At 39.4% G+C, this 12,480-nt stretch overlaps 1 protein-coding gene across 25 annotated transcripts in view; it reads left to right on the top strand.

Moving 5' to 3' along the window:
* Positions 1 to 12,480, top strand: part of celf2 (cugbp, Elav-like family member 2) — a 293,462-nt gene that overhangs the window by 256,709 nt on the left and 24,273 nt on the right. For all 25 annotated transcript variants that reach the window (XM_074698157.1, XM_074698156.1, XM_074698155.1 and 22 more), the window contains one exon: positions 1,419 to 1,482. In XM_074698157.1, the coding sequence (XP_074554258.1) occupies positions 1,419 to 1,482 (64 nt within the window). The remainder of the gene's footprint in view (positions 1 to 1,418; positions 1,483 to 12,480) is intronic.

Here is a 12,480-nt window from a genome sequence, read left to right as displayed (position 1 = left end):
AAAAACAAAATGATCTGACATGAAGAAGTCAGCACCATCTGACCCAAGCCACTTACTGTCATCACATCCTGACTTATGAAACCAGCCTGAGGCCACAGACTGTTTAATATATGGAAGTTGTTTCGATGATGTCATCCATTTGTTTCTAATACAGAGTTTTGAAGCCCATCATTGACAGAATTAACCCAGCACTGAATGAGTTAGGATAAGGTGAAGAGGCGGGACTTTAGCCTCTTTACAGAGGTGGGTGCCCACCTGTCAATCAAACAGCCATGCCCTTATATGGTCAAAACTCATCACCCTTTACCCCTGAACAGAGTGTGTTTGTTTTTGGCCAATCAGAGTCAAGTATTTCAGACATAATAGTGAAAGTAATGAAAACCATGGCTCTCCTGCCTGGATTTCTTTCTGATCCTGTAAACAGCTGCCGTCCATGAAAATCACGTACTGTACCTTTAAATTTACATCCAAATTCTTGTTTAGTCGTCCTTTGACAAACTTCTTCAACTTCTTCAGTGAAATAAATCATTCAGACCCCCGTTAGATGTCACAGCACTGAATCTAGGCTGTTTCTTTGCTCATGAAAACTTGATGCTGGAGGAATAATTGAGCGTGGGGCCTACTTTCACTGCAGCTGTTGTCGTACGTTGAGTAATTGTTGTAGATTTCTGCACTTTTATGTGGGATTAGATGAAGGAAACATTCATCAGGGGACAGTACGCAGCCCATGGGAGTCCACTGATCCCCAATTTGAGAAATCCTGCAGTTGAAGCTCGGCTGCACAGCATCTGAGGCCCTGGATGCTTGATTTGTTTGATTGGGGGATTTGCAGGAGTAGCAGAGTTCAGAGACCTCATTTTCCTGCTCTGGGTTCCTTTTTCAGGACTTCATAATCAGGACTGTAACTCTTTCTCTTTCCTTTCTTTATTAACATCCCGACAAGATCTCAAACCTGCAAAACACGTCGAGCAGTCTCAGTTTGTTTGAGAGAAAGGAGATCGATTTGTTTCCATCCTCTTCCTCTGTCGTTTGAAACTGGAGGGAAAAAGAGGAATAACTCCCACAATAGAAACAAGATGTTAATTTGCTGTTAATTCAAGTCTTTGAAGGATGAGTTTTTGACAGCATCAGTATTCCACTTTTGTTTTGAATCTAATTAGTCGGCGAGATTAGAGCTTTCATGCTCAACTTGTCTGGAAGAATCGAGCTGGAATACAAACAGCGCCGGTGCTTAGAGGAGAGATCAAACTATATTAGCAGCTCATTTACTCATCGAGCGCTCAGGCAGGCGCCGCCATGCTAACCTGCTGACGCCGTAGCATTGAATAGACATGTGTTAAGCTCTGTGAATCCACCCTGCTCACTTTGTTTCTCCTTCTCCTCTGTTTTCTCCTCCTCTCTCTTCTTCTTGCCGTTAGTTGCTTCAGCAGGCGACCTCCTCCGGTAACCTCGGAGCCTTCAGCGGGATCCAGCAGATGGCCGGTGAGTCAAAAATCCGTCGCTAAACTCCCCCTGAAAGCTCCACGGACGCTGGCGGTGGACTCTTTGTTGTGCCCTCTCTGTTATTTTCTCTGGCAGACTTGGGAAAGAGGAACCAAAGAGCATAACAGATGAAGTCGCGTGGTGGAGTAAAGAGAGCTCTTTGCCCTGAAGATTTATTAACTGTTGCTAAGAATTGTCTTGATCTTTTAATGAGGCCAGACAAGAGCTGTGCCCTGGGCGTGTAGCAGTAGCTCCGCGGCTTTGCAGGGATGGATGAATCACAGAAAGGAGGGAAGAGGAAAGGAAAGGAAAGGAAAGGAAAGAGGGGACAGGAGTTAAAAGTGGGCTCCTTAGGTGGGGATCTTGCTCTGCAGGATGGCGCCATCTACTGTTCTGTTTCTGCTCAGGGTCTCTGCCATCTGTCACCTGCACCCCGACGTCTGCTTTCAGGAGCATCTGCAGGTCTGAGGCTGGTTTAAAGAGGAGCTCTGGTGATTTTCATCCTGGGGAAGTTTGTTCACAGAATTTGGGATCTGAGTGACTTAAAGGTGAAATAATTCAGAACGAGGAACGCTTCAAATCCTTTAAAAATCGTCTGTTTTTCCTTTAGTCTCTGACATTAGAGACATTTTTCTTTCATTGCTCTACTCCTGCATTAATCTGTGAGTTTGATCATGTGATTGGACAATTTTGGAGTTTTAAAGAGGAACACAAATGAAGCTCTTTGCTCACCAGACCTACTGTTTTTCAGGCCGAGGTCGATCTCTCCAAAGTTTGCTTGCGACAAGTACACACCCGACCAATCAAAACGCTCGTTGTTGACACATCACATACCAAAACATTCAACATTGCTAGTGTTCGTGTCCCACCATCTGGTTCTTTACCACAAAACAAAAAAACTAAAAGTCATTGTTTGGAGGGGAAAAGCTGCTGGCAGTTGGTGTGCTAAGGCTTTAACACAGAGACAGACACAGGAGGTAGATCAGCAACTCCCATTTCCAGGTCGATGACATAAATAAAATGTTTGCACCGACTTTGACGGATAAACTTAAAGATGCCATGAGGACGATCTGTTTTAACTGGGCTGCCGCGCCACCTTGTGGCCAGGAGTCTCACACAACGTCGTGATGACTGTTAGGGCGTATTCAGACCTGGACTGTCTGGTCCACTTTAAACAGACCAGGGTTCGTTTCCCACGCTGGTGCGGACTTTTCATGCAGGTGTGAATAGACACAAACGAACCCTGGTGAGGACCAAACAACCAGACCCAGACCCACTTTTTGAGGTGGTCTCGGTCCGCTTCTAAACGAACTCTGGTGCGGTTCGTGGTTCTCCGGCGCAGGTCTGAATACAAACCAAGGTCCATCTGAACTAACTACAGGATACATGCTCGTTTTGGGCCTATAGAGCCACCGTAACCTAACCGTCTTTGGTTCATACCTGATCCTCCGTCTTCTGTTTAGCCACGCTGTTGCTAGCATGTTGTGGGTCAGGACACGCAGAGCATAGCGCCTCCTTGCTGCGATCATTGGTCTTCCTGTTCCTAAATTGTAAACGGTGTTGTTAAGCTGCTTTGAAGGAGCTGCTCTTGAAACTGAAAATGATTTAGCAGCTCTAATAAGAGCACAAACACACACGTTTACCTCCATTTCCAGGTCTGTACTCTGTGTGCCGCCCTTTGTCAGTGCTGTCCAATCAGAGCACTGATCCTCACACACCTGGATGTGTTTACAGAATATAGTCCACTGGCAAAAAGTACAATCTGAATACGAACCGCACCAAACGGAAAAAAAAAAGTCTGCTTTTGGTCCGGACCAAACAAGTGGACCAAAGGACTTTCCTGGTCTGGATACAGCCTAAGTGAAGCATGTGTTTGTTTTGGAATTAAATGGAGATCAGATCAAAACAAACGTTTTTTGTTCAAGTCAATACAACGCCACAAAGTAAGGTATTTATTTATTTAAAATGTTACAACAAGCAAACGTTGTAGCAGCCGCCTAAATGTAGTGCTATCGGCAGCCCAATGCTCTAAGACACATCTCTGGCGGCATTATACAGCCAGAATTCAAGAGCATGTATGAGCTTTGTGCTAGCAGATAAAAACTATCAAAGAAACAATATTTTTTAGCTAAATATAAAGGTAGGTTAGCTTGACAGAACTAGCCAAATCAAATGACTTCTGTGAGGGGTTTCAACAGCCATTGCCATTCTTCTTAAATCTTCAAGGAGAATTTAACATTTTTTGGCCTCTCTTGTTTACTTTCTCTGGCCAATAGACCGTAGCCAATCATATGAGACGAGGACCTTAGCCAATCACATCAAGGGATACGATGACGACGGGAGAGCCCGTCCAATGACTGCCTAAAAGAAAAGAGCAGGAGAAAGCTTCATGCCAGCAAAAGTAATCTGCTCCTGTGGATGCTAGACTGTAGATCTCATACGTGTTATTGAATTTTGGCAGCATAAGGCCACCATACACGTCTGTAATGTGTAACGTTAGTGAATCCAGGTTATGTCCTGCCAGTCATCTAACGTAACCTCAAAACAAACAGATTAGCTCATGTGTTAGCCTATAGCTCGTATTTAGCCTTTAGCTCGTGTGTTAGCCTTTAGCTCGTGCTCTATCTCTCTCCTGTTTCTCTTTCTTCTTCTCTTCTGTCCTTTTTCTGGCTGACAGTCAGGCTCCAGTGTCCACCATCACTACAAAATTAATCTCAGAAATCGAAACTTAAGCAGAGAAAAACACAGATCTCTCTTCTCTCTGCTAAACGTGGCGTGATGCATATATTATGTTTTTTTTTAAATGTTCGTTGCGCCCACATCCGCCGCCGTCATAAACCAATAACCCCTCTGTAGGACTCTAGGATGAAATCTGATGGAGAGCGATGGCGAAGGATGAAAACTAACACCTCATTCTGCGTTAATGCATCCAGAGAAAGTTCGTCCAACTGTAAATGGGTCGAAGAAGAGAAATGACACGAGGAAATAAGAAAGGAAGTGATGAGGGACAATCTGCCTCTCTTAAGTAAAGCTGGAGCAATAAAAAATGCATATTGTATTAACCCAGTTCCTTATTAATCCAAGCCCTGAGCGTGCCAAGAAGACTCCCATTAAATGTTGAACAAGATAAAATCTCTGTCTTTAAGAAATATAATTTTAAGGCTTTAAATTTAGGTTAAATAAGACTTTGAGAAACTGTGGATAGTCGCTCTGACTTTTTATTTTAAGCCTCTTTTTCTGCAGATTGTTCTCACACTTTCCACCTTCTTCAATCACACTTTCTTCATCTCACCTTTCCCGCCTCCCTGCAGCCTTCGCACTTTCCTCTCCACTCTCTCCTCCTTCATCTTCATCTCCTCCTTTCCTCCATCCTTTGAGTTTTTCCAGCGAGGTGTGAGCTTTTTTTTTTTTAATTGTACGCTTTTTGAGAGCTCAGCGGGAAACAATAACAGATTGCGAGCGTGATGGGAGTTTTGTAAAGTGGCGATTCTCGTCTCGTGTCCTCAAGTTTCCTCTCGTTTCCCCTCGAGTTCCATCGCCTCGCAATTTCCCCGTGGCTGATTTAAATTTTTACACACTCTGCCGTCGAGCTGGGGACACACACACACACACACACACACACACACGCGGATAAATAGGCTCTGGGATTTGGAAGCACAAGCGAGTGACGGTGTCTGAATCTGGAGATCTGTTGGTCCTCCATCTGCGGCAGGCAGAGGGAGCGGGAGCATTAGTGATTGGCAGGAGATGTGACACAGCTGAGTGACATCTGGTCCCAGTCTTTAACACGACGAGCTGCAGAGCTGAGAGGCTTCAATTACACCAATGAGCATTCAATTAGACGCAGCCAACGCCAGCCTGGTGCAGCTCGGCGCTGCCATACACGCTACACACACAAATATGTGCTCACACACTCCGGTACCATCTGCACAGCCCGGATACTCCGGCTCTGAAGTCGGGAGTGGATCGGATTCCTCCCATACTGTCCCTCTTTTTCTCTGTGTGCGGCTTCATCTTGACTTTATTTCCCTTTGACTCGGTTATTTTATCGCTCCTCTCCTCCTTCTTCCCTTCGTACTGTCGAGATCATGATCAGCTGGAGGGATGACCTCTGAGGAATGATGGGAGGAAGAGGAGGAAGAGGTCACACAAAGGATTGAAACGACAAGAAATGAGGGGAAGCGATAGAAGAAGAATAAATCTGAGCTGCTGCAAATTGTGCCAAAAGAAAGTTAGCATCTGCTGTTAGCATCCAAGCTGCGAGACGGTGGGACAGGTCCCCAAATTACTGAACCGTACCGTCCCACTTTTTGAGATGGTACACTAAACCAATCCAACCCCAGAAGGTGGAGCTAGAAACACTACAGTCTGTTGATTGGTGGAAAGAATGGTCACTTCCTGTGTGACAGTGGCTGATGTATTTCTCCTAGCGGCTCATACCAATAGGCCTGTGCTAGACGATAATTTTCCAAAATATTATTGCCGATAAACGATATTATTGTCAATATTATTTCGATTTTTTTCCCATTTTTTCATTGATGTAATTTTAATAAATGGGATAATAAAGTGAGTACACCATATCAAAAGCAAGAAACTTTAATTTCTTAAGAGTATTTAACTGTAATTAAAAGGTCAGGATATTTTAAATAATATTAAACAAAAAATATATAAAATTAAGAGTATTTAACTGTAATTAAAATGTCAGGATTTTTTAATTTTTTTTTTTTAAATATTATAAATTAAGAGTATTTAACTGTAATTAAAAGGTCAGAATCTTTTAAATAAAATAAATTAAACAAAAAAATATTAAATTAAGCGTATTTAACTGTAATTAAAAGGTCAGTATTTTTTAAATAAAATAAATTTAAAAATATATATCATAAATTAAGAGTATTTAACTGTCATTAAAAGGTCAGGATCTTTTAAATAAAATAAATTAAAAATATGAATATACTAAATTAAGAGTATTTAACTGTAATGAAAAGGTCAGGATCTTTTAAATAAAATAAATTAAACAAAAAATATAATAAATTTAACAAACAAGAAAGAGAAAACAAATACAATGAAAATGAAATGGACTCTCTTTTAGAAAAAAATACATGTCAATGAAAATAATTAATACTAATCAAAAACAATAAAACATAGACCCTGTCTCTAAAGAAAAAACTAAACTCAAAAAAAAAAAACCAATAAAAACTACAGCCTAAATAAAGGGAGTTTATATAGTTCCTGAAATGTTGTAACATGTCCTTTTTCCCGGTCAATCCGTACTGTCTGTCAAACATTTTTAACATTTCTGGCTTTCAACCGTATTGAAGGGCTGCATTTCTTTAGCAATGTATCTGTCTTTGAGCTATCACTCATATCACGCTCGCTTCAGCTCTCTCCGTGTGTAGCGCCAGCAGCCCCGTCTTCACCCCAAAGATCGCATTTTTGACAGATGCTCACTCCGCTATAAATCCGCTAAATCTGCTAAAGAACCTATGCACCCCGATGTTAAGAAAGATAGACGTAGTGAGCCATCTTCTCATTCAGCCTCTTTGGTCCAAAGAGAGGAGGAAAACAAACATGCACGTGCCAGTTTATCCAGGCTGGAAAACTTACAGTGGACGTTTTTATTTATCGTGCGGTTAATTGATTTATCGATTATCGTGACAGGCCTACACACCAATCACAAGAAAGATAAAATGCTGGATGTCTCCCATTGTTGCTCTTTGTTTACACGTTTTTCTTCTTCCTTGGATTTATTAGCGGGGTACACCGTGTCGCGCTGCTGTGGCGTCATGCTATCACGTAGCTGATGCAGCTAGCATCCGGCTTACACGCCGCCAACCGAGTTGTCTGTGGAGACAAAAACAGGATCCAGACCGCACCACTTGCTGAAAAAGGGGCTAAAGACCGCTGAAAACAAAAAGGCTTTCCTGGAGTGAGCTCGCTAGAAAAACTTGTCCTGATTGGGAGAAAAAACATTCGCTTGATTCAGGCCGGTAAGGACAGAGATGATGACAGAACTTGAGATCCAGAAGAAAAGAAAGACAAGGAGGGAAAAGTTTAATTGGAAGGATTCAGAAACAGACAGACGATGAAGGAGAGGAATAAAAGAAGGGAACAGAAACCCTGAAACAGGACGACAAAGACAAAAGAGGTGAAAGAAGAAAGAGGAGGGAGCCAAGGTAAGGTGAAGGATGTGAAATAAAAACCCTCTCCGCCTCTTTCTTTAACTTGTAAACACAGTGAGGAGCATTATATAAACGGATACCGTGCCAAGATCTGAGCCTGTGAGGCAGCACCCGCTTTATTCCAGCCAGCGGACAAGGGCAGCGAAATAAAACTCCTTTATATTCTAATAAAGAGCCGTGAAGAAGAGCTCTTCTCAACAGCCTCTTTCATCAACAGCCTGCTTCTCCTCCCGAGCTGCAGCGTCTGCGGCGACAGGACTGAGTCTGCTCCATCCAGCAGCTCCTCTAACTGACACTCGTCTCGCTCGTCGCGCTCGTATGGTGCATTTTCTGCCTGGGAAACAACAAAGAAAACAACGTCTGAATGAGTGTAAGATCGGAGCGTGCCTTCAGCGAGCAGAAACCCACGCTGGTAATCCAATGTAGCTTGTGATGCATTGCGGAAAGTTGGAAAGGATCGCTCTGAAAATTAGATTGTTTTTCGCTTCGGTGCTCAGGTAACGAAGCGTGGGTGAGGGAAGAAGTCCACGCACGCAAACACAGAGAAACGCAGTCAAGAGGAGACACGGGCCCTGGTTTTACAAACTTTTGGGTTTAAATGTCTGATGGGTACAAAGAAACATAGTCTGCTCTGCTGAGATCACTGAAAATAGCAATTAACCAAACTCTACACCAGGGGTCTTCAACCTGTGGCTCTGGAGCCTCATGCGGTCCTTTGACTCCTCTGCAGTGGCTCCTTGTAGCTTTAAAAAAATATTATTGAAATAAAGATTTTTTTATTTTTCTTACACAGGGAATTGATGATTAAAGACACTGACACTAAGAAAAATTATTCGTGAACATTTTGTTAAACTAAATGCACATCACACCTGTCAATAAAGCTGTCAAATTGTATTGAGATTTATGCTTTTTTTTTTTTCTTTTTTTTTGCGATTTTTTTGCATTTCAGTGTATTGACACTTTCCCAAACTCAGAAAAGATAATCAAAAGTTTTTTGAAGATTTTGCAAACTTTTGCATTTTATTTTAAATCCAAAAATTATTTTTCCACAATTTTTGGCAAATTCCTCAAATTCTTTTTTTTTATTTATTTTACTTTTTATTTATTTTTTATTTTTTATTTTTTTTATTTTTTTTTTTTTTTATTTTATTTTATTTTATTTTATTTTATTTTATTTTATTTTATTCTTTACTTTATTATGTATTTATTTTTACAAATTTTAGTGAATTTCTTGAATTTTAAAAATGTTTTTTGAAATTACAATTTCTTAATATTTGGAAAATTAATGAAATTTTGCAATTATTAAATTTTTGCTATTTTTTAAACTTTCTTTGTTTTCAAATTTTTGCACATTATTTTAATTTCATTTTTTCAATTTACCAAATTTGAAAAATTCCAAAATAATTTTAAAATATGCGACTTATTGAAATTTCATAAGTTTTGCAAATTTTGCAAATTTATGATATTAAAAATGTTTTTTTTTTTAATCTGCAAATTTATTAGAGATAAAAAAAAATATTTAGATCACATGTACAATTTTACAAAAAAAAAAATGTTTTGATAATTATTCACTAGATTTTCACTATGTGTAGAATTTATGCTCTTTTTTGTCTTTATTGTGAAGATAAAGTAGATTTTGTGGCTCCTGAATGACTTTAATCCAGGTGAGCTGAGGAAAAATGGCTCCTATAAAAGAAAAGGTTGCAGACCCCTGCTCAATCAATTAAAAATAGTTAGTATAACTTGCATAACTTGGGAGTTGGTGGTCAACCTCTGCCATCAATCAGATGTTTCTGTTCTTCTATGACCTATTTGTTGTTTGCTGCTGTGGGTTAACTCTGGTCCTAAATATCTCAGATCACACACAATAAAAATACAAGAGGTAGACGATCAACTCCCATGTTTGCAGTTTGTTGGCTTTGATTTGGAAGCTTTTCTGGTCAAAACTGCTGTGAGGAGTATCTGTAAGACTCCATTTCCCATGAGCACCATCACCCAGTGTCGTAAAGTCACATCTCCTGCCAAGACGTACGTTTGTTTCAGAACCAAAACAAACAGATCTTCTTTTCTTGTCTTCGTTTACGCTAACTTTTTACAGTTTCCTGTTTGCTACCAGCTGATCTAGTCCACTTAGTGACGTCTGACGTTTTAAACCTTTAAGTCATGAAGAGTCCAAAGTTTGTGAAACGAAAAATCTGCTGAGACGTTTTCTCACACATCTCAGGAAAGAAGCCCGAAACACACTCTCCTCTCCTCTTCCTCCTTTCTCTTCCCTGTTGTTTCCACTAACCAATCAGAGTTGAGGGCCCTGGTGATGAAACCCAGCCGTGTGTTGTCATTGGCTGCTTTGGATTTCTCTGTTTTGACGTTTAAAACCACCCACCGCAGCGTCGAACACGACGGATCTCCTGCTTCTACTTCTTCATGGCGTCTTCTTGTTTGTGTGTGTCTATCTGTGTGTGTGAGTGTGTGTGTTTTGGAGCGTGTGAGTGTGTGTGTATTCCCATGGTACTGTATATACATCCAGACTGTATATACGACACATACACCTCACATTGACAGTGTCCACCCTCTTAACCTAAGCAGCTCATTGGTCGGAGGAGGAAACTCCTGCGTGGTAAGATCGTGGTTTTTCTCTGTGAGGGTTTACTCTGCTGCAGTGTCACACACACATGAACACACACACACACACACACTTGAACACACTTATATTTATGGAGTGAGGTGAGAGGTGGAGTTGTACTCACAGACGGCGTTTTATAGCCTTTGCTTCAGCGTGGTTGGGGCGGAGTCATTAATTAAGCTGAAGTAGAGGCCTGAGCTGATGGAGGCCTGCAGACTAACAATGAGGAGCATCAGGAGCCTGTGGTTAGAGCCTGACTCGTTTTATTACTATATCATCATTATACCAACAGGGGGCGGCGTTTTCTTACCTCACCCGTCCCTCAGGTGTCTGATCCCAGATGATCAGTTTCCTGTATTAAGATCAGAAATTTCTGCTTCTGACCAAGGATGTACCAAATTTTAGCTTTTTTTTTCAAAATTTCAGAACTTTAATCTCATTTTGTGGCACAGATTTGGTAAAAACATTCATTCAAAGACGTCAGCTGAAGAGTTGTTGAGTTTCTGCAGAATTTACCAAGTTTTAGCTTTAAACAAGCAGACTATGAACAGTCTAAATGTAGTTTAGTGAGACGTCACGAGATAGACTTTTGGCATGATTTTTTTCAGTGCCATGTTTGACTTCCAGCTTGTTTCTGGGCTACATCTGCAAAACTTCCATGAAAGAAACCTGCATTAAAAATTTTATGACAGAACAATCAGTTTTAACTTTATAAATCTTGGCTTTTCCCTCCTGATTTTCAAAGGTTGAAGATATTGATTTGAAAGTTACTCCACTTTTTATAGTTTTTATCCCATCACTTTGAAAACTGACTCAGGTTAAAAAACGTGTTTTTGGCTTCAAAAAGGAGCTCAAAACCAACAATGCCAGCATTGACTGAACTTTACTTTCTATAGACCATGGGAGTTGATTGTCTACCCCAGTGGTTCCCAACCTTTTCCAACTCAGGGTCCACTTTAAAGACTCAAAAATGTTCATGACCCACCTCCAACCAGGATTGCAGATATAAGACTAAACTGAATACTGTCTTGGTGCATAGGGGTCCGGCTGTCACTCATTAACGTGTGACTAATATTTGAAGAAATTAAAAAAATAGAAAAAAAATAAGGAAAAATATTCTTAAATTTGTATTATCCTTTTAAATGTAACTGAATTTAACATTTAAAACATATAATAATTTTTGAGCACCCCAAAAAAAAAAATAATAATAATAATAAATATGCAAATAAATAAAAAAAGTGAATAAATAAATAAAATAAGAAAAATGGATAAATAAATAATTTTTCGAAAAAAGGAAAAAAAATGTAGAATTTTATCATTGTTAAATTACCTTCATAGCCCACCAGGGGGTCTCAGCCCAAGTTTGGGAATTATTGGTCTACCGCTAAACCGTTAAATGTGCAAATGAATAAATAAATAAAATAATAAAAATAAATACATTAATTAATTAATAGATAAAAAAATTTAAAAAAAAAAGGAAAGAAAGAAAAAGAAAAAAAAGTAGAATTTTATTATTGTATTATAACCTTCATTGCCCACCAGGGGGCCTCAGCTTAAGTTTGGGAATCAATGGTCTACCATTTAATCAGTTAACTTTGTGTTACAATGAGATTTTGACTGAGTGTAACTGAGTTTAACATTTAAAACATGTTATATTTTTTTGGGCACCCAATTTTTTTAAAAAAAATAAATTAATTAATATGCAAATAAATAAATAAATGAATAAAATAATAAAATAACAATAGATATGCAAATAAAAATAGATTAATATTTTTAAAAAAAAAGAATGAAAGAAAAGATTTTAAAAAATGTGGAATTTTATTACTGTATAACTACCTTTATAACCCACCAGGGGGCCTCAGCCCCCAGTTTGGGAATCATTGGTCTACCATTAAACCAGTTAACTTTGTGTAATAATGTGAGTTTGATGGTTTTTAAATAGAAAATTCATTCACAACATCCTCAACATCATCCACGGATCAGAAGCAGAAAACACAAAACAGTCAATAACAGTTTAGTGCTTTGGTAGATGAGCAACTCCCATACTCTGTGAGAATAAGATTTCTATTGTGGTTAGTTTCTTGAAGCAAGCAAAAAAAAGCAACAAAAAAAAACATGTAGATAACAGAAAATAAACTGAAAACAAACCTGTAGATAACAGCGTTGGTAGATAAGCAATTCCCATAATTTAAGGTA

The sequence above is a fragment of the Halichoeres trimaculatus genome, unplaced genomic scaffold (assembly GCF_033239565.1).
Source record: "Halichoeres trimaculatus isolate MK-OKI-2021-1 unplaced genomic scaffold, fHalTri1.1 fHalTri1_scaffold_21, whole genome shotgun sequence".
Lineage (NCBI taxonomy): Eukaryota > Metazoa > Chordata > Actinopteri > Labriformes > Labridae > Halichoeres > Halichoeres trimaculatus.
The sequence above is the reverse complement of the archived record's forward strand: the minus strand, read 5'-3'. Positions and strand labels throughout refer to the sequence as shown.